The following is a 23,033-nucleotide window of genomic DNA, read 5'->3' as shown; positions in this document are numbered from 1 at the left end:
TTTCTATGGTAACGCAACGTTCAATTATAAAACAGTTTTCACACGATGAATTCTGAGTTTATAAGCTTTCAAATGATACCCAATTTATGATAACTACTAAAATATGTGATATAATAAAAAGGCGATAAAAATATTATATTTTAGAGGATAATAAATATAAATATTATCATTTTTAAAGGGTAATATTATACTATTATTTACTAGATTATATGTTTTATTATGAAATTTTAGCATAAAAACAGAAGTTTCAATGATTAAAAGTGGGTGCATCGACTTTTTGTGACAAAGGTCAAAACTCCTGTTATGATTCAGATTTTTTGAGGTGCACTTTTGTCATGAATTCATCAATTACTCTTCCTACATAATTTTTAACACAAAACAGGGGTAGAATATCTATTTAGAAGTCTTAGACCTTTCCAACGATATATAATTTGTCATAATTAGATTAGGATTTAATAGAAATATAGTGAAGTTACGAAACTTGGTGACTTTTATGGCATTATGTATGTGAACACACAAAAAAATTGAGGTCATGATCTGAGCATGCTAAGTGGTCTTAAAAAAAATAAATAGTCACACTTGTGGTCTTTGGTCAAAAATGACCCCATAGGAAATGAATGGGAAATTATAAAAAAAATGAAAAAAAATTTGTTTGTCATTTTTTTTTAATAAGAAATAGTTTGAGATTGTTTTAACTATATATACAAATCCACCAACAACAACAACAAAAAAATGTTTTCATAAACAGCTGGGGAATTCACATGCCTCTCAATAGAGAGCTGTACATGCCATCTAGTGGTTACACCATGATTCTACACTTTTTCTCTATACTGTAACCAGATGGTGCTAATTTTCTTCAAATGTTTTTTTTCTGAAGGCCTAGACTCTATATTAAACTAAAATACTGCATTAATATTTTTTTGAAAAAAATAATATATATATATATATATATATATAGAAAATAATATATATTTTTTCATGGCAAAAATAAACCATAAATATTGCATAAATATTAATAAATTCATTTAAATTGTCTCAAAATAGTAAATTAAAAAGAATAAATATTATAGAACAAAAATAAATTGCATTGGTTTTACTGGGATGGAGAAAGCTTCATTTTTAGGTGTCCGGTCACTTTTGACCGGAAAGATAACAAGTGTGACTCCGAAACGAAGAGCACCTGAGGGTTAAACAATACCGTTCAAAAGTTTGGAGTCGGTAAGAATTTTTATTTAATTTTTTGGGCGAAAGAAAAAAGAAATCCATACTTTTATTCATCACGGATAAATGAAGTTGATCAAAAGTTACAGTGAAGACATTTATAATGGTACAAATCGATTATCTGAATCTTTTGTGTGTGTGACCGACTATAAATACTTTGCTTTAAAAGTACAAAGTAATGACCCATAAAAAATTAATGTACAATATATTTTATTAACATTGCAAAGAACCAACAGGAAAATAAATGTGTGCCTGAACTAGGAGCATACTTGTAGTAAATTAATAACATAAAACCACCGGTACAGCCAAGTGTTTTTCCTCTTTTGGCTGGAAACGTGTCGTATGGCTTCTCATATTTGTCGTGTTTCCGTCATTAGTTTTATTCTACAAAGCTTACAACTAGTGTGGCTCTTGTCCAGCTCCTTTCCCTCTTCAACTTCAGAAGCCAAAATATGTCCAAGCGTTTGGGTGTTTGGACTTCGCTCTCAGCCATCGCGTCTCTGTTATGCACACGCCACAGACGGTCCGGCCACTGCACTACCGCGTTTCCGTCTTTCGCGTTCCGTCAATATTACGTTATTATAAATATATATATATAAAAAAATTTTAGAAAATCGATTTTTTACATTTGTGAATCGATTCAGAATCGTCCACGTCCGCATCGTGATGCATCTAAGAATGTGAGTGGTGTGTTTGTTAGTCAGCTAAGTTTGGTTCACAGCTGAAGACTGAAGAAGGTGTAAAAGCGGAGAACAGTGGGTCGGTGGCACCGGCTGCAGAGATCGACGTCGAGCTGTCTGACAGCGACACGGAGCAGAAACAACAGCAAGTGCTGATGGGCCACGCCGCCGAGGAGTACGACACGCCCGCCGACTGGGACTCTAACAGCGGTCAGTGCGCACTCAGACATCTGTCAATCAAACTCTTATTAGGGCTGTGCTTTGGGGTCAAGGTCACACGTTTGTTTAATATTACGTTTGTTAAAGCTGCAGTCGGCATGTCGTGCCCCTCCCCACCATCAACGGATACCCTCCCACAGAGTTTGTGCTCGTCAGCTTCGTGCTCGTCAACAAATAACACGCTCCAGGTGGAGTTAGAAGCATTATAGCATCGATTTCACTGAATATGATCAAAAAAATGCCGTCGGCAGCTTTAATACGGTAGCTATGTTTCCATTCGTGTATTTTTATACAAATGTTGGGATATCGCATAAAAAAAAAAAATTCCGATTTATCCGATAAGATGATATGCACATAAACTACAATTAGGGCTGCACGTTTTCAAGTTTTTCATCAACCGTTAACTAAGGCCCTTAGCGGTTAATACTCGGTTAACCATAGTGTGCGCGCCGTAACCTCGAGATTCAGACACACGGGAGTTCATTCTTAATACCTTTAATAACTGGTTGGACCCCATTTGAAACGAAATGAATTTATAGAGATAAAACGCAGTGGTAAGGACAGAGCAGTTAAAGTAGGCGCGTTTCCATCACCCTTCAAACTGAAATTGCCAATTGAAAATAAATACGAACATTGGAAACCATTTCGCAAAAACTCCGCTAAACTTCGCAAAAATACTCTTAGCGAAAAAGAATATTTCACAAAACTGCAATGCGACATTTTATGTGTTTTGGGTCTGTGTCCGCAAATAATAATCATCATCATTATAGTAACATTTTATTAGGCTACATATTGTAGAAGACGCCTTTATCCAAAAAAGCACAAATAAACACAATATGTTGACGCATATCCAGTGTGTGTGCGACGTGTGGAGCTCGCACTGGATGATGCGAACACTTGCAGTTTCCCATGCGAACATTGCAAAATACTCTTTAATTTCTGGTCATACAGAAAATAATAATACATTATTCACAAATACATGTATTTGCGTAAACTCACAATAACAAGAAAACGTTGTGCTGTTGTAAAATAAATTAAACAATCAGGCGCGCTTCATGATCTCCGTGAACTGGAGCGCGAGAACTGAAACAGCCACCACATTCGAATTTGCTCGTTTTAAATTGGACATTTAAAGCTTTAGTCTACAGAGGTTATCCTTTATAGACTAAAGCATTAATGTCCAATTTAAAATGAACAAATTCGAATCGAAAGCTAATATCTGTTGGCTATGTAATTATGTAGCTAATAATGTATTTATCTCTCTCTAAAGGTGCATCCGGAGATGGAGATATAGTTTTAGCCGAAACTGATATTAAACCTATTATAAACCTATTAATTACGGCTCTTCTCATTCAGCAGAAAATATCATTTCCAGGTTCTAATTTGGCTTCAGAAAACCAGTAAAATCATTTTTTTTTTCCATAAGCTATTAATTTGTGAAATATTTTAAATGTTTAATAAAGGGGCAAGAATCAAATATCGGAAAATTCATATATATATATATACAGTATATACGTACTTTACGTACAGTTCAAATTAAGATTTTGGTGTTCAACTTTGCGTTTTAAAAATTCAACAACTTTTCATTTTGCAATTAGGCAAAAAGTGACCGTTTGGTTTGGACATAATACGAGGCAGAGTTTTTTGTTAGTTTTTTGTTTTTGTTTTATGAGTCGCCGACTCATAAAAATCGGCGATAGGTGTTGTTTTTACCATCCGCTGCGTGGTCTGCATCAATCACCAGAGTAGCTGCTGCGAATTAGAAAAAAAAAAGAGAGAATTAAAATACGTTCATTTTTTTAATTTATAAAAGAGTAGAGAGAGATCAGTCCTCAAATGCATCAAATGTTCCAGATGAGCATAATGAATCAGTGTTTAAAATACACACTGCCTGACATAGAGGATGTGTTTAAATAAAACACTATAACAAAGAATGATTAAAACAGTAATGTAGAATTTAGTTACAGCAGGTATAAAAATCATTTTTAAAACTGCATAATAAATGTCGTAGATTTTTCGATATCATACTTTATGATAAATGAATAGATAGAAATACACTCACCGTTTTGCATTTTTGATGACCCAGAGAGAGCGGAGATGACGAGCTGAGGGGAACTATTAAAGCCAGAGGGTCCCAACTCTATTTATTAGTCATAACAAATAAACGGAGAAAAACACAGTTGTGTCCAATCGCATAATGAATTATGGTACTTTATCTGTAACCTGACCGTGAACTGTGAGGTCCATCAGAACATGAGCTGTGTTTCATGCTCGACTCCCTACGGATGAGATAGGCGTTCAACAGATTATAACTGGAGAAGAAATGATTAGCAACACACACTACCTTTTATTTTGGAAGGAATTATAGCCTTGTTTATTTGAACTAAACATAGAAATCTGCGTGACACACACACAAACTGCACATGTCTGCCTGCGCGATAGAGAGAATCACTCAATCTTTCTTCAACCCAGCTGAAAAACTCATTTTATTTTAAAGAGCTGAATGTTTTTCAACATTTTTTGTGTGCGAGTCAGCCATCATCAGCGTCCATTCAGAAGACAAAGACAATACATACATAAATCAGAAAACATACAAAAGGACACACACACACACAATATATATATATATATATATATATATATAAATAAATAAATAAATAAAAATACAAAGATAAAAAAAAGATTATAAAAAGGCTAAAAAATACAACATTTCTATAAGAGACACTTATACCAGCATTTCCATATTGATGATTGGTATCGTATAGCACTAAATTTTGGATTCACTAGCAGCCTCACAATGCCTTAATAATAAGCTTCCACAGTTCATCCCTTATCAGTTTTTACAGTACACTCGGGAATATAGGAGTATCCTGTGATACCACGTTCAAAAACACGCAAACAGACTCTTTCTGTCGTGTTCAAAAGGCATCGCAATTAAAACTAACTCTCAAAAACGACATGATCAAGGGCTAGGAGGGTCAATAGGTCAAAAACTTAAGGCCGTTTCACAACAACCACGATAACTATAAAGATCTAAAAATCCTTCTCCATATTAAAGAATAACAGAGGTCACACCACAGCTATAACAATAAAGATATGAGGAACAATATCATTGCGATCACTTTCAGAACGATAAAACACTGACAACCAATCAGAATCCATTCTAATTTAAAGGTCTCGCGCATTTAAAATGGCAGATGACATTGCAGAGAAGTTAATCGTCGAGGTACAAAAAAAAAAAATCCACTCCACTGTTTGACAAGTCAAACCCCCTTTTCAAGAATACGTTAAAAAAGATGGATATAGCCTATGGAAAGCAATCGGTCGTGTCCTGGGAATAAACAGTGAGTATTCACAATACGATATTATGCAGTTTAGCATAGAGTTACAAAATTACCATTGCTGAAGTTGCAGTGAAAAAGGCGTTGAATAGGCGATGTTTTTATCCCTTCCTTGACTTCGGCAGATAAATCCACTAGATTCACTGTTTAGATGCGCTCCCAGCTCGTCTTTTAAAGGGATACTCCACTTTTTTTGGAAATAGGCTCAGAGTTAAAGAGTCGAGTTTTACCATTTTTGAATCCATTCAGCCGATTTTCTGATATTTAGACGAATATCAGTAACCAGACAGTTTCTGGTCTCATTGACTTCCATAGTAGGAAAAATATATACTATAGTAGTCAATGAGACCAGAAACTGTCTGGTTACTGATATTCTTCTAAATATCAGAAAATCAGCTGAATACATATGAAAACGGTAAAACTCGACTGTTTAACTCTGAGGAGTTGTAAAATGAGCCTATTTCCTATTAAAAAGCCTATTAAAAAGTGGAGTATCCCTTTAAGGATATAAAAAGCAGCGTAAAGCAGCAGCAGTCATCCATTTTCGCTACTTCAAAACTCGGGCGCCTGCTTAGAGTAAAAAAACGGTTATCGGTTGTTGGTGTGGACGCATATATAGTTATCTTTATCGTGCTTAGCATGAATGGGCCTTAACTGTCAAAACTATCTGCCAAACCTCCGATTGATCTCATTTTATCACCTTTGCTCTCTGTTGAACCCTTTGATTCTATGCCGAAAGGGGCGGAGCATCTGTCAATCAATCATTTTTTGACATAAGGTGCAGTGTATTACTACTTCAAATCAAAACTACATTCAAATCAGAATTGAATTTGTGACAAACGAGCACTCAATCAATGGAAACGCAGAGTGAGCCCCTCATTCCCGTGTCCCTCTGAGCAGTGTATCTGGGCCCCCCTCATCGGGATGTGAAGGTTCCTGGGTTTGCCTTGTCTGCAGCACATCTGCGCACACGTCCTGAGCTCATCGCGCGCTACCTCATCAAGTTCATCTTCCCAGAGGACGTGCTGGTGCGCAGTAATGTTTACGGCGGGGTGCGGCGCGGCATTCAGGCTCTCGACCACAACAAGATCTCTGCGCTAAGAGGTGAGGCGTCCGACTTTTTTGAAACCAGACGAGGACTAGTTCTCGGTTCCCAACAGCAGTCACAGCTTCTCTTCTTCTCCTCTTCAGAGCACCTGTTGGAGCGCTTCCCCTGGATGAAGCTGGAGGAAGACGGGAGTGACTGGAAGGTGTGTGTTGGAGCCATAAACAGCACCATCCGCAAGTTTCGATACGAGCGCAAGATGGGCATAAAGAGAGGGATGCGCTAGAGCGGCTCCATGACATCGAAGCGAGATGCTAGAATGTGTGACTAGTATTTAATTTCAGTTGTGATTTATACTGGTTGTTACTTTAATAAGATCATTTTCAACAGATCTGAAAAAAACAACTTTATTTGGCATTGTAAAAAATATACAGGTGTATGAACACAAAAAATGTTAATATATGGATTTATTAAGAACAAAAAAGTTAATATATTATGCATTGAAAACTTCTCTTTCCTTAGAAACATAGCAGCTATAGAAAAGAGGAACACTGCTGTGGCACTTAAGCTCATTCATTGAATTGAAATGTGTATGTATCAGGATTACAACACAGAACAGACCCTGGGGAGTATGAAGGCTCATTTTGTGCGTCTCCTTCAACCTGAAATAAAGCACAGAAGCACTGTTTAAAACATGTGTCTGGCCCCTTGAACTACTGAATGAGAGTGTATTATGCAGGTCAAATATGTCCTAGCCGGTGTTCTGACGATTCATGCTACCCATCGAGATTTGCTACACTCTCAGAAAAAAAGGTCCAAAAGCTGTCACTGGGGCCGTACCTTTTCAAAAGGTATGCTTTTGTACCTAAAGGGTGCGTATTAGTACCTTAATGGTACATATTAGCACCTAAAATGTACATATTAGCAAATAAATGTCCATATTAACACCTACATGTCCATATTAGCACCTAAAATGTACATATTGGCACCTAAAATGTACATATTGGCACCTACATGTCCATATTAACACCTAAAATGTACATATTGGCACCTAAAATGTACATATTGGCACCTACATGTCCATATTAGCACCTAAAATGTACATATTGGCACCTAAAATGTACATATTGGCACCTAAAATGTACATATTGGCACCTAAAATGAACATATTAGCACCTAAAATGTACATATTGGCACCTAAAATGTACATATTGGCACCTACATGTCCATATTAACACCTAAAATGTACATATTAGCAAATAAATGTCCATATTAACACCTACATGTCCATATTAGCACCTAAAATGTACATATTGGCACCTAAATGTACATATTGGCACCTAAAATGTACATATTGGCACCTACATGTCCATATTAGCACCTAAAATGTACATATTAACAAATAAATGTCCATATTAACACCTACATGTCCATATTTGGACCTAAAATTAACATATTAGCACCTAAAATGGACAAAAGTTTACCTTTTGAAAAGGTACAGTCCTAGTGACAGCTTTTGTACCTTTTTTCTGAGAGTGTACTTACTGGTTATGCACATGTGCAGACAGTTTTTTTTTATATATATACAAAAGGTACATTTTCCTGTTATAATGTATAATTTCCTTTTAAAAAAATGCTTACTACCATATGAATATTTGTACGGTCAGCCAGCTGAAAAAGAATAACTGAAAGTTTCAGTTACTTTGAGGAAAGGTGTACTTTGACAAGTCAAAGATGAATATTTTATGATAATTTTTACTTTTCACACCGTTTTAAAAATAAAAACAGTCGTCTACAGTATACAGTAGCTACTCATACCTTAGGATCGTATTATAATTGTATTTCATACGACTTTAATCGGCATTCTGTGATCAATTCCCGCTACGCTAGCATTTTGACAAGGCAGCAAAAAATCAACAGAGCACCGGCATGATGAAGAAACGCACCTCCTTTGGCAGATATGATGTTTTTCCGGTTATTTTCTTAAGGTTTTTGGTGATGTTGTTGATCACTCCGAGACACTGTGCCCATGACACACCCCTCACGCCAACGTCAAACTGTGGGTACATCTCAGCCAGGAACTCTGAAACATACAAAGAGTATATATGAAGAGTTCAGATGCAAAAGCCTCTAAATGCCATTTGAAATTTTCTTCTAGAATGATCATTTTTATTAAACTTGTATATTTAAGTTCAGTAATTTCACTTAAATGACAATTAATAGGTAATCTTCATTGCCATTTAAGTGAAATTACTGAACTTAAATATACAAGCTTGATCAAAATTATCATTTTAGAAGAAAATTTCAAATGGCACTTAGAGGCTTTTGCATCTGAACTCTTCATATATTTGTCATTTCCATTTAGACATGCTAATGGAGCACATAAAAAAAATCCACAATCTACAGATTAATATTTCATTTGAAGTCGATTAACGGTAATACGAGATGCTAAACCAGACATAATTGAGCGTTTCATGGAGATGATGACAACTGCACTTACCTCGAAGGGCTTCTATTTTGTTGGGGTCGAGTTGCTGGACGCCCTTGGCGGGGTTGCCCGTGACCGCACTGCAGGACAGTGTGCTGATGGAGAAGAGAGCGTGCAGCACCGGCTCCACGGCCTTCTGCGGCTCCACCTCCTTAAACACCTCCTTGTACACGGACAACGGGATCCACACTTTACGCAAGGCGCTCCCGATCATGACTGAGGGGAAAAGGGCCATCACGGATCAACTCTTACAAGATTTGCACTTAAACTAGTTATTGAAGTCAAATTTTAAAAGGTTTTCTCCATTTTTTTTTATATTAAAGTAAAAAACGAGTATAAGCAATAGTTTGGCATACATTTTAATTTAGTGTGTAGTGCCCTTCAAGCCGAGAAGCAGGCGAACCATCGAACGAACTGATATTAACTGGTCGGAAACCTCTAGACCAGCCACTGACCCGCAAAATAATCTGCTGTAGGTCCACCATATTTTCCTTAGCATTTCTGAACCATCTAAAACATGCTGCGACTTACTTATAATAATAATAATAATAATAATACATTTTATTTATTTGGCGCCTTTCTGGACACTCAAGGTCGTATTCCAAAATGACTTGTAGCATAGACATTATAAAAACATAAGTGTCTATTTTTTGGACATTAAATGCATTATACAAGTACTTTTAAACGTAATAATAAAATGTGACTGCTATACCGTTGCAATTTATCCGTTTTCTTTTCCTCTCAACAACTTGCGTTTGACCCGGTGTGACTACTCAGGTGGAAGTGATTCCCCGGAATATGATATATTATTGAAAAGTGCATATTTGTATTAATATTTACAGATTTTTGTCAATAAAACGAGGATATTGTGTTCATTACTCCCACCCACATTAACTTTGTGTTTATTCACAGTTATAATCATGAGGGGGCCTTTGTAAAACGTTCAGCTCGTTCAGGCTACACATAAGTGATGACGTTGGAAGGGGAGTTAAATGTGACACACTCATCTATAATATAAAGCTCGTATAATAGATCTAAATATGGAGATCAGTTATCAGAAGTTGGGAGTGAATGGTGTTAAAGGTACAATATGCAGGATTTTTGCAGTAAAATATCCAAAAACCGCTAGGCTAATGTTACATATTTCGTTTAGTTGATTATTTACAATCTCCCAAATGTTTCCAACTCTTTGTAAATGGTGAGAAAATTGCGATTTTAACCGAGGAAACGGGGTGAGGAGTCACCACTCAATGATATCATATCCGCGTTACCCCCGGTTTCCGCTGAGTTTGCGATAGTAACCATGGCGACAGACCGGGTTACTGCCATCATGCCTAGCAGGACGCTCACGCTGTTGTTGTTTTGTTCATACATTATGGACCATGACAAGCAGACTTGGAGATAAAAAGAGGACTAAAACGAAGATCAACATCTTTGGAGATGCCGAGAGCTCCACGTCCGTCCGCGACTAACTTCGTATGTTATTCTAATGTTGATCTAGCTCATACAGCCAACACACAACAACATTCAACACACTCAATGCGGTTTAGTGTGATAGTGAAACTGTTAGAGCTAGTGACGCAGCGCTGTTACCTCAAGTTTAATTCCTCGAATAAACTGGCCTGTGGGAGTAATTCAGCGTGTAGTTCGGTAGAATTAAATGTCCTTTTTCCTATATATCCGCGGGACTTGCGTTGCGTGTGACGCTGGTGTACGTCTAGCAATGGCGCCCTGCTTCATACTACAGTCATGATAAAAACGTCACTGCATCAGGAGGGCTGTAAGCTGATAGAATTGGTGTCGGGTGCATACCAAAAATTACCCTCAAAAATTGTTTCTAGACTGTATAAAAGCCTACAAAACTGTATTGGCATTAATTCCCTTTATATAAAACAAAAGTGGGAATCTGAACTACAGATCAAGGTGTCAGAGGATGATTGGCATTCTATTGGTCTACTTCAACACACTTCCACCAGCTCAAGACAGTGGAGAGAATTTGGCTGGAAAAACATAATCAGATATTTCATTACACCTCATATCAAAAGTAAGCAACTCAAGTCCTCCCAGTACTGCTGGAGACTCTGTGGCAGCATGAACGCCAATCACTCTCTGTCCCAAAGTTAGTTAGTTAAACATAGCGACTGAAATAAGAGTTGTCTTGGGCTATGCGTTTCCAACTGTTTTCCAAACTATGTATCTTGGTTTACTTTCCTATTCTGTTATACAACCAGAGGATTTGTATCTATACAAAGTTTTGTTGATGGCCACCAAAAAAACTATTACAAGGAACTGGCTGAAGAGTCACACTTTAACAGTGTCACAATGGAAGAAATCTTTACAATGGAAAAAATCACTCACTTTGTTAGGCTGAAATCAGCTCTTTTTGAAAAGAGATGGAAGAAATGGATACTCTATAAGACTCAAGTGTGATTACACCCTGCTGTTCTGTTTTGTTATGTCATGTTTGTTGTTACTTGAATAAATAAAGAGTTAAAAAAAAAAAACATCACTGCATTCACTCATCCATAAAGCGTTATCAATAAACACCTTTGTTATTGTAAGAGGTTAGTGACCCCTAGTGGTGAAAAATCCTGCATATTGTACCTTTAAATCAACTTTCACAGTTCGTATTACATTTAATGTGCTTTCACAGGGGCACTTTAGTTTGAAACGTTTAGTTCTACATTTTATTCTGATAATCCATTACACAACACGGAAGAAAAGCGGTCAACTATTTGCGTTTAACTGCGAATTATCAGCTATATCATTAAAGGGGACATATCATGCAAAATACACTTTTTTACTACAGCGTTTGTTTTTTTTTTAACTACAGCGTCACCGTATTTGCAGCGGAACTGACAAATAAGGACATCGACTACCGGCCCAACACGTCGAGCAATCCGCCATTATTATTTCTCGCTCCGATTTTGTAGTCCGAGCTCAATGATGCAGAAGTTACGAGAGGGCAAGTCAAAATGTTCGGTTGTTGACCTGAAGCACTTCAAGGATCCCCACTTCAACAACCTCCGCCAGTAACGTTATACAGAAGGGTTCGCCGATCGACTTCGTCTGAATGAGAGGTAAATTCCTTCTATCTTTGGAGACGACGAACAGAGCATTTCCATAAGCTGTAAATATCGTTAATAAAAATAAAGTACTTTACTTTCTTAAACACATGGTGGTCATGGTTTAGCAGTACCTTTGTCTTTCTTTGTTTTGGTTTTGAAGTAACGTTACACGTCTGCAGTATTATTGTTCTTGAGTTTCATCAATGCTCATTTAGCTGCTTTTCTAAACGCCTCATATTATCAGCACAGATTGTTTGTGGTAAGATTAGACCGTAGTCATTTATCTTGTCGGTGTGCTTGTTTTAACAAGAGAAATAGTCGACTTTCACTAATAACACAAAACAGTTAACTCGCATACCAATACATGAAGAGGTTGTTCTGCAGGTTCGTCGTCGTCTTTATCGACTCGCTCGCTCTGGCTCGAATATGTAAGGCTTGATGGACAAGTCTTCTGTTGTTGACATTTTTTAAACGTGTGAATAAAAATGTTCTTTGAAGGTTTCGTATATAATCGTATATCTCTAATCAAACTACAACAATAATGGCCGAACGTGGGCAGTTGAACCGACCGAGAACTCATCGACCTGGAGAGCGGGCGGGGTGTGACGCATCTCCTTTTTATTTAAAGGGGCCGCTTCGAAACGGGTCGCTCATCAGAAAAGGGGCTTGTGGAGCTATAATAATGAGGAATTCAGACCCAAGCGTTGCAGTTATGATTTATATAGACCACAACGGTATGATTTATATGTAAAAATGAATGATTGAAAAGCATGATATGTACCCTTTAAAGCTAAATCAATACTTTTGTCGAATATCATAAGCCAACATGACTTCTTAGATGAGATTTCTAAGAACGAAAGTTTTTTAAAAGATAATTACCTTGTATCATCTCAAACAGTGTTATTTGTCAATGCCCACCAAGTAATGACATCATACTGCCAAGTCCATATCCTACCTTTGGGCTCCTCCTGAACCTGAAGTGTGGCCTCTTTATTGTTGGCCATCTTCTCCAATTTCACTCTCTTCTCCAGCGGAGGCAGGCCGTTCTCCGTTTGCTGCTGATGCACTGGGCCTGTGTTGCACAAAGGTCTTTTCTTCACTATCTGGGATGGCTGTGGATCATATGTTGTCTCGTCTCCGAATGGCTTTAACACGAGTGACGCAGGATCCGGAGTTTGAGATTGGCGCTGGGATCCATTATAGCGTCCCCGACGTCCACGCCCCCGGCCCCGCCCCCTGCCCCGTCCCCTCCCCCGTCCCGCACCAGGAGGCTTGCCCGACTGAAGGCTGCTGTCGTCAGCTTGCTGGAGATCTGTCCTGTCCGGCCCTCGCTTCCACGGAGCCATCCACCACGGGTTTGTCTGGACTGGCGGATGAAGACGCTGGGACAAAGAACTGGACACCAGCCCGTCCTCAACAGGTAGAGACGCCGGCCTCTGAGAGATGTGGGACACATTATCAGATCAAATTAATGACGAAAACACTCCTTTTGAATAACCAAGCTCAGACTTGGTCTAAATGTTGCCAATGTGAGAGGCAGGATGGACACCTGACACATGTTGTAAAATACAGGAATTTTGGTTGATTATATTACAAAGTTTCAGGATTGTGCTTTTTTCCATCCTTTTTATGCTATAACGTTGAGACCAGTGTCGGGGAAGTTACTTTTAAAAAGTAGTGCAACACCTCATAATCCGTTACTTGACTTAGTTACCCAATATGGAAAGCAACTTTTTACGTTACTCGTTACTTCTCTGTCGCAGAACCCAATATCTGTTCCTGTATGTGTAGGCCTACATCAAGTTCTACTACGCATAACGCCATATATGCAAAATGCATTTATCACAATGCTGAATATTTATGAAGAAATGCCCATTAATGGATCGGCATATGCATTAAGAATGAACGCCCTCAGGAAAGACCAAAGCTTCCCGTCAGCAAACCCAAAAATAATCAAAGTTATATTCAGGCTGTGTTCTGGAAGTCCTGATCCACATGGTGAAGAAAAAAAAAATACATTTTGTTATTTCAACATAATAAGAGGACATTAAGCGTTCGTATAATGGTTTTCTATGGGAGGAAAATGCTTAACGTTTTCTTAAACACGTTGCGTTCATAATCTGGGCTCATCTGATTTTTTTGTACATAGTTTAGCCTACTTTATTATGATTTTAGTATCAATGATTAATGAATGCATGCACAATTATAAGCAAACTTGATAATTGTTGCAGATATGTTTAACTATGCACGTAAACAAATGCCTTTCAACGCATGTGTGCAAAATTCAGAATTAAGCCTCAGGTGCTCTTCGTTTCGGAGTCACACTTGTTATCTTCCCGGTCAAAAGTGACCGGACACCTAAAAATGAAACTTTCTCCATCCCAGTAAAACCAATGCAATTTATTTTTGTTCTATAATATTTATTCTTTTTTAATTTATTATTTTGAGACTATTTAAATTAATTTATTAATATTTATGCAATATTTATGGTTTATTTTTGCCATAGAAAAATATATATTATTTTCTATATATATATATATTATTTTTAAAAAAAAAAAATATTAATGCAGTATTTTAGTTTAATATAGAGTCTAGGCCTTCAGAAAAAAAATATTTTTTGAAGAAAATTAGCACCATCTAGTTACAGTATAGAGAAAAAGAATCGTGGTGTAACCACTAGATGGCATGTACAGCTCTCTATTGAGAGGCATGTGAATTCCCCAGCTGTTTATGAACACATTTTTGTTGTTGTTGTTGGTGGATTTGTATATATAGTTAAAACAATCTCAAAAACTATTTCTTATAAAAAAATGACAAAAAAACAAATATTCACAATTTTTTTTCTTTTTTCTTTTTTTTACAAAAGTGTGTTTGTATGTGTGTGTGTGTGTTGGTGGGTGTGTCTGTTTTGCACTCTAGATGTTGTAGAGTGTCACCCCTTTCTTGCGGTGAACTTTTTTTTTTTAGAATTGTGGCCGATTTGTAGATTGTACACACAAAAATTCTCAAAGTTTTTGTGTTTTTGTCAATTTCCCATTCATTTCCAATGGTCGGTCATTTTTGACCGAAGAGCACAAGTGTGACTATTTTTTTTACGACCACTTAGCCTGCTCGGATCATGACCTCAATTTTGTTTTGTGTTCACATACCCAATGCCATAAAAGTCACCAAGTTTCGTAACATTCCGATGAAGCTGTGATTTTTAAAATTTCAAAACAAAACTTTTTTCGGTCAGAAATGACCGAAGAGCACCTGAGGGTTAAATTAATGTGCAGCAATTTGTCCAAATAGAGTCTTTTTGTATAAATATTATTTTATCTCTAAAATCTAAGATCTCTAAAATCTTAATTTTAATCATTTTTTTTATCAACCAATTGCCTGTATTTAATAAATAAGAAAAAAATATAGCAGAGAATATAATAATGATATGAGGCTCCGGCGCGGTCACTTGTTGTGTGTTAACTGGAGCGTCTCATCATAAATGAACTGAAACTCAGCGTATGCCTGGTAGCAAAAAAAAAAACAATAACAAGGTGTAAGACTGGAAAACTGGTTAGAGAAAATATCTGACCAGTGCCTTCTCTAAGACAATAGCATTGCTTGCAGATTAACATTTGACACCCTACCCCCTCTCTCTCTCTCTCTCTCTATAACACTGAAAACTTACACAAGAATATGGCTTTAATGTGAATGTGATCATCTTTAAGGATTGTTTAGAATCATTTTGATGGTCTCAGGGTGACTGGTAATAATGTCTCATTCCCAAAGAAGTAAAAGAAAAGGTAATAAGGTTTTAAGAATATAGAAATATCTTGCACACAAAGAAGGATGTGCCTTTGACTTCACACGTCTGGCCCTTTTGTCTGAATGCAATTTACTACCAAGCAAATGGTCTGCGCCCAATAAGCATGTTGGGGAGATTCAGTAACTTTCCATTGTATCCTGGTGATTTACATATCAGGTGAGGTCTGATTATAAAGGGAGATGTAACAAGAGTTCGGGGCTGCTTTCTGTATTCAGATCAGCCCATGATGTTGTGTCCTCCCAGCTCATGTAGCCTAATATGTTGGGTAAAGTTCTTTGTTCTTTGAAACATTTAATGGTTTGCATTGATTATCTTGTGGAATTGTAATAATACATTTACCTGAAATAATAAATTGTTATATTTGGCTATTCTAACAGACTTTGACTTTATTTTCATTAGAGTTAAAAGGAATAGTCAAGCATTAACGTATTAAATGATGCACAGATATCATTGATAAACCTTTTCATTTTATGGAGTCAGATGAAACGAGTTAATGCATAAGATTAAATGAGTTGCATTTAATTAAAATTCACTTTGCTTGGAAAAGACGGAACACGCTTGAGACCTTCACCACGAATCGAACTCCGCGATTTGGGTCGATTTCGTGGCCCTTTTTACAAAGGAAATGGCTAAGTAAAGAATGCCCCACAATTGCTGAATGGATAGAAATTTATGTTATGGAACATTTGACTTTCTCTCCGAGACATGCCAGGAGTAAATGTGAAGCATATTGGGAAAAATGGATATCTTATCTGAGTACAAACTGAGATGTATATGTCTTGGTTTTTTTTTTTCTCCTTGCTTTACTTGATGTTGAGCATTTCTGTTAACCTATGACATATTTGCCTGCTATTCCTTGGTCTGTCTGCCTGTTGTTGTTGCTGTTGTTTCTTTTTTTTTTTTTGTCAAAAAACAAAAAAAAGTTTAAAAAAAGAAAGCTTGAAATGTCTTTAAACTAAACAATTCAGAATTGTGTAATCCATTATGTGCATTTCTCTGTGTAGGCATATTCACGGAGATGGCGATCGCCGTCAGATCGGTCAAATGACGAAGATGCATTCTTTTATTTTATATTTTCTTACCCAAGGCTTTGTTTTTAAAACAGGGACATTAGTTTGGCTAATGCTCAGTCACTTGCAAAACAGTAAAACCAACATGAGAAAGAATCGTGATTTCATATAAAATGATTTTTTTTGCCATATCGCGCACCCCATGCAGGACTCAGACTTGTTTCTGCACAATGGATTTAGTGTTGCATTTAGCTCAACAGTGTGTGCATGAGAGGGACAGAGAGGTAAATGGTTTACAGACCAACCTTTGAAGCCTTCTTCAGCCTTGCCGAGCTCCTTACATCAGACGCCTTTAGGAAAAGACAGAGAGATTATCTGTTTTCAAAAATCTCGCATCGGTACAGCCATACAGTCATTGTCAGGGCTTGACAATCAGATCATTTCCTGCTGGCCTAGTCGCTGCAGAAGCTCTGGTGACGCTTTTACCGGCCCTGGGGCAAAAATAAACTAAAACGTGATTTATTTACCTGAATATAAAAGTTACATCACAAAACACATCTTATATTTTTGTTTTAGGTAATCAAAAGCTTTAAGGGCTCATATTGTGCGATACCAGTTGTAAAACCCTCTAACACAACCCTGCTCCTGGGGATCCGCTGTCCTGCGACGTTTATTCTATATAAATAGACTATTATTTATAGTGTTTGAGGCTTTTTACACCCGGTCACTAACATCCCATCGCTCAAACCACTGCAGGTGCTGCTCTAAACCAGACGAGTGTAAAGGTATCAGGTTGACGAAACCACGTGTCAGTTTTACTCCTCCATAATGATCAAATAAACTTAAAGCCAGATGTGACAGCACTAGTAGAGTATCTCTTAGAAGATGTCTGTGATCTTGAAATTAGCGGATAAATAAATTGCAGCTCATATCGGTAGCTTTCATGATGTGAACAGGAATTGAAAATCGGATTCATTTCCATTTTGCGGAGACACATTTACACTGCAGGTCTTGATGCCCAAATCCGATTTTCTGACAATATTTTGATTTTTTTTTGACACCCCGCTTTCGTCATGTTTTAAATGTGACCCATATCCGATTTTTGCATTTACACTATTGCTGAAACTACCAAATGTAGACGTTCTGACCCGGAAAATTAAGTAAAACAGCATGAAATGCAATGGATGCAGATGTCAATAAAATATGCAGTGTTTTGCCTTCTACAATATTCAGAAAAGTCTTCAAAAATTTAATAAATCCGATCAGTAAAAACGCACGAGGTGACCTGACCTTTGATTAGGGTCGGACCTCAGCGGGTGAGCAGGAGCAGGGCTGGAGACCTCCGGACTAACATTAACGCACTATCATAATTGGCAGCATGAACTGGGCAGCCGGCCCTTGTTCATCCTTATTGTCAAGAGGTTAAAGGTCTACGGCACCTCATTTGCCATCTGCATGTCAATCTTCTGTTCAATCCTCTGCACTGCTGCATGCAGGAACTGAAAGACAACACACAGGTGAGATGTATTAAAGAGACCTAGACTCTGAATCGTCATGAAGTTGAAAACAGAAGCTCTTACCCTACAGTAGTTCAGCACCTCCAGCAGGATATTCTGCTGGTCCTCCCCGACAGCAGATTTGCTCTGGTTTAGAAGACAATTCAGACGTTACTGAAAAAGGAGACTGACCTTGATCTGTGTAATAGTTTATTGGTGAATTGGGTTATGAGACTCAAACCTGTTCTGGTGCGTTTGGAAATACTGGAGGCTCCATGGCAGCTAAAGGGCTGATCGCCATGTTCAGTCCAGACTTCTCTGCAGGACCCCTGGCCGAATCACACGGAGGCCCAGCTTGGTAACCGGTGTGCTCCTCAGAAGGGAGTCCTACGCTCATGTCCTTTGGAAGAGAATGATCATTACTGGCATGAGCAAAAAAATGATCTGATACTCCAAGTTAAAGGATCTGTGTTCCAAACCCATTCAAATATCTTCCAGAACATTAATTTTGTTACTGAAATCTATGATTAAAAAAAAGTACATTGATGACATTTTATTCCATAAGTAAGACGAGATGATGCGACAACACCAATGTCATTGAACAATAACTAACCATATCAACCTGCCATATCATTGATTAACCCTCTGGGGTTGTTCGGCCCAAATGGACCCGAAGAATTTAAATTAAAAAAAAATTTTAATCACAGTTTCCTCGGAATGGTCCGAAATTTTGTGACTTTGGTGGTATTTGGTATTTGAACACCCAAAAAACAGGATGTGAATTTTGGGGGACAGGATGGGAATAGTCTAAGTGGTTGTAAAAAAAAAAAATAGCCAAATGGACCCGCATGGAAAATGAATGGGAAATTGGCAAAAATGTGAAAATACTGACTTTTTTTGTGTATACAATCTACAAATCAGCCATGATCTTGAAAAAAAGCACACAACAGTGAAGGCACAACAGACACATCCAGACACAAACACACTTTTATACACAAACACACCAAAAAAATTCAGATTATACATGTGTTTTGCATTTTTAAAATGCTCAGTTTTTCCACCAGATGGCATCCATCTCATTTCAAAAATTGCTTTTATGAGGCCTAGGTTTGACTCTAAAATGAAATACAGCTTTAAAAAAGAAATTTTCATTAATACAAATTATACTTTTTTTTTTTTTTTTTGAAATTTTCTCAAAACACCAAAAAAGAAAAATATTATAAAAAACAAGTAAAAAAAAAAAAAATCATGATTTTTTTTTTTTAAATATGAATCCCGCCCTTTGGGTCCATTTGGACCCGAACACCCCGAGTGTGACTCTGAAACGAACAACCCCAGAGGGTTAAAAAAGATGAGACTGTGGTATTACAAATTTTAAACATGTTTAATTTAATGTTTTACATGAAGAAAGTCTCTAAATCTCTGCCAACAGTAGGAGTTTATACTTCTGACTGCCCTGTGACCGCATGAGAAAGTCATGCCTTTCCTGTTTCTCGTCTCCCCGTGTGAAGACTCCTGCGGAGCGAGTTTGGACACCCGCTGTGTTAATGTCTGAGACCATTTGCCTTGGAGCTCTAGGGTCACATGCATTTCCATTTGCTCTGCTTCAGTGTCTCCACCTCTATGCAAGCCACTCCCTTATAAATGTATAAAGTACTGTATTCTAAGTTTGTGAGACTATCTTTGAGAAGGCAACAGCGACGCAATAAAGAACTTCTGCGTGAAAAATACCTCAAAGTCTCCTGGTCTGTTGCGTGGAAGATAAACTTCACTACAAGACTAAAATGTAGTTTTATAAAAACTCTGGTTAAATGATACGACTGCTGCTGCAAGTCGACATGGAGATACGATCATCAAATAATGTCAACAATTCTAAATTTCATTAAAGTTTATATATTAAAGGACTAGTAATGACGTTCCAAACCCATAAGACCTTTGTTGATCTTTGGAACACAAATGAAGAAATTTTGCACACAAAAAATAATCGCTTCATAACATGGTTGAACCACTGGAGCCACATGGACTATTTTAACTATGTTTTCACGACATTGGTTGGTTCTTCACTTAGTTCACTTTTAAAAAAACTTTTGCTGATAATTTACTCACCCCCATGTTATCCAAGATGTCCATGTCTTTCTTTCATCAGTCGAAAAGAAATGAAGGTTTTTGATGGGGTCCAAACGGTTCAAGGTCCAAAAGACAGTTTGACCCCATTGAAGTCCATTATATGGAGAAAATCGTGGAATGTTTTCATCAAAAACCTTAATTTCTTTTTGACCGAAGAAAGAAAGACATGGACATCTTGGATGAAATGGGGGCGAGTAAATTTTTAGCAAATGTTTTTTTTAAAGTGAACTACTCCTATAAAACAACAGAAAAAAAAGACTACTGTTTTTGGGACATCAAAGTCCCAAAACGAAATTTTGGAAGTGAATGCAAAAGCATTATATAATTTTTCCTCCCCTCCTCTGTTTATTTATTTCAATCACGATGTCCCCTCAGGGGCTCTGTAGAAATGAATGACCCATAAATGATGTCAATTTCAAAATGTAATGATATAAACTTCTGGCTTAGTTATTTTTCATGTATTAACTGCTAAACTTTTGATGAAAGAGAGAAGGAGGGCTGTGGCACAATACCCCGTGTGCGGCACCCCAGTCAGGACTCTGCTTTGGGCTCTGCTCATCCCGAAAGGTTTGTCGGCTCTCATGGTGTCCTTCTAAACCCCCCCTGGGAGACTGTTTCAGGGGCGCACAATACTCCTGCTTTTCTGAGACAGAAAGAGAGGAAAATATATAAATTAACTGACACAAATCTGTCCATACATAGACTCTGCATTTAAGCTATATATAAAAAAAAGCATAGTTGGAGCAAAACATTCAAAAGAAATGTGTTGGGTTTTAAGTGATAACAGTATAAGCCTAGTGTTGATTAGTAAGAGTGACACGTTGTGGTTGTAAAAAATTAGTGTTCGACATGGTTAATGTGATGAACTAACGTTAGCTACACAAGTGTGGATTTGAGGAGAACCTGAGGAGAACTGACTTCATCCACGTTAACGGTAAAAAAAAAAAAACAATAAAAACAAAACACCAGAGCATATTGCAAAATGGCTCAGAAAAGTGAAGATATGCCAGAATAGAGCAATTATTTTCTTTAAAACCTTACTATAATGTGTTTAGATTTGATATGGAGGCACACAGAGAGATACACGATAAGATGTGGTCAAACAAGCCAAACCTCGCTCTTGGATGTTTCTCCTGCTCCATGTAGAAGCTCTGGATGAGCACGAGAGTTCATCATCATCTTCTTCTTCATCGTTTGAGTTATCTGACTCGACAGGAGCGAATATACTCAGATCCATTTCAGTTTCTGGATCGTCCTCTTCCAGCTTGATAACGATACATTGGTTTGTTCCGTCCACATCGCTGTTTGAGCAACTCTGAGGGCGCGAGTCAGCGCCAGAGTGAAGCATTGACTTCATTTTCAGTCACGACGCGAACTATCGAGGATTTTCCAAAGTAAAGTCTCGTTTGATCCTCAACAAATAATTAGCAGATTGCTTTTAAGTTTAAGACAGGCTCACGTTAAATTCGGACTGCAGCTGGGGTATTTGAGTAGCTGTCTGTGTGTGTGTGTGTGTGTGTGTGTGTGTGTGTGTGTAAAGTTACTAGAATTCAGGTGGGTTTGGCGGATGGATATTCAAATAGTAGCTAATACTGATACTGACGTAAATACTCGAGGGTATTTACAAATACCTTCATTTAATGATAACGGTGTTTATTTCAAAGTGGTTATTTTAATAATTGTTTAGCATTAACTGATTTCATACCACAAGTGTTGGAATGAATATAATGGACTATATGTCGGCGAGTAGTTGTGCAGGATAGGAACTATTTGTCCTTCCGCTGAGCACACATTCACGAGCAGCATTCTCACGAGCAGTTTGCCAGAGATATAGTTATTTCTCTTTTCTTCACTAAATAAAAAAAAGGTAATTGTGACTTATATTGTCATATTTCTGTCTTTCTCGCAATCGTAAGTGGGATTTGTGAGATATAAACTCGCAATTATATAAACAATTAGAATATTGAGACAAAAAGCCACAAATAGCCTACTTTTAATCTTTTTATTCCGTGGAAGCTTCCTTTTTGTGCGTGATTTTTAACAAATAATTTTATTTTAAATCATTCAATAATTGAACATGTGTAGGCTACAGTAATTGTTGTTATTAATGATATGGAATATAATGCGAATTTGAATTTTAACTCTTATGACGTTGGCGTAGACCAACAACAAGCATCAACCAAATTTACATTAGGTTACATTTATTTATTAATAGCAGACACTTTTATCCAAAGATAAACTAACAGTAGGACAACAATACTAAGTGCTATGACGACCCCTCTCACATAATCTTCTATTCTATGTTGAAATTTTACATTCTTCATCAGGTGTGCACCCTGAAATAATGTTTGTTTGTTTATTTTAGTTAAATCAGGACAATGTGCAGTTACATTAAAAAGATGGCTGTGCCAGATTTAGCACAATACTAATTACCATCTGTAGTCCTATACTTAATTAAGATCATATGATAAAGTTAAAATTGCATAACAAGAACAATTAACATTTAAAAATATATAACAAAGATGATATAACA

General features: G+C 37.2%; 2 protein-coding genes across 2 annotated transcripts in view; one reads left to right on the top strand and one right to left on the bottom strand.

Annotated features, from left to right (window-relative positions):
• The window catches only part of LOC120479049 (BEN domain-containing protein 2), a 19,349-nt gene extending 12,150 nt beyond the window's left edge, over positions 1 to 7,199 (top strand). Inside the window, exons 9-11 of the mRNA XM_039671322.2 lie at positions 1,943 to 2,111; positions 6,362 to 6,565; positions 6,653 to 7,199. Coding sequence (XP_039527256.2) covers positions 1,943 to 2,111; positions 6,362 to 6,565; positions 6,653 to 6,792 — 513 coding nt within the window. The 3' untranslated portion in view covers positions 6,793 to 7,199. The remainder of the gene's footprint in view (positions 1 to 1,942; positions 2,112 to 6,361; positions 6,566 to 6,652) is intronic.
• On the bottom strand, positions 6,898 to 23,033 carry LOC120479048 (uncharacterized). The gene is made up of 10 exons (XM_039671321.2): positions 21,614 to 23,033; positions 21,013 to 21,143; positions 18,615 to 18,773; positions 18,458 to 18,520; positions 18,317 to 18,376; positions 17,183 to 17,227; positions 13,018 to 13,498; positions 9,007 to 9,210; positions 8,453 to 8,589; positions 6,898 to 7,168 (listed from the first exon to the last, which is right to left on the bottom strand). The coding sequence occupies exons 1-10, from the start codon at positions 21,855 to 21,857 to the stop codon at positions 7,076 to 7,078; spliced, it is 1,617 nt and encodes a 538-aa protein (XP_039527255.2). The 5' UTR covers positions 21,858 to 23,033; the 3' UTR covers positions 6,898 to 7,075.

This window comes from Pimephales promelas, chromosome 20 (assembly GCF_988280905.1).
Source record: "Pimephales promelas chromosome 20, fPimPro1.hap1.1, whole genome shotgun sequence".
Lineage (NCBI taxonomy): Eukaryota > Metazoa > Chordata > Actinopteri > Cypriniformes > Leuciscidae > Pimephales > Pimephales promelas.
This window is presented reverse-complemented; position numbering and strand designations above follow the sequence as displayed.

Coding starts and splice junctions, on each gene's coding strand:
- LOC120479048 (XM_039671321.2), bottom strand. CDS start 21,857: ATGAAGTCAATGCTTCACTCTGGCGCTGACTCGCGCCCTCAGAGTTGC. Junction 13,499..17,182: donor GGCTGAAGAAGGCTTCAAAG/GTTGGTCTGTAA, acceptor CACATCTCTCAG/AGGCCGGCGTCTCTACCTGT. Junction 9,211..13,017: donor GGTTCAGGAGGAGCCCAAAG/GTAGGATATGGA, acceptor TTTTCCCCTCAG/TCATGATCGGGAGCGCCTTG.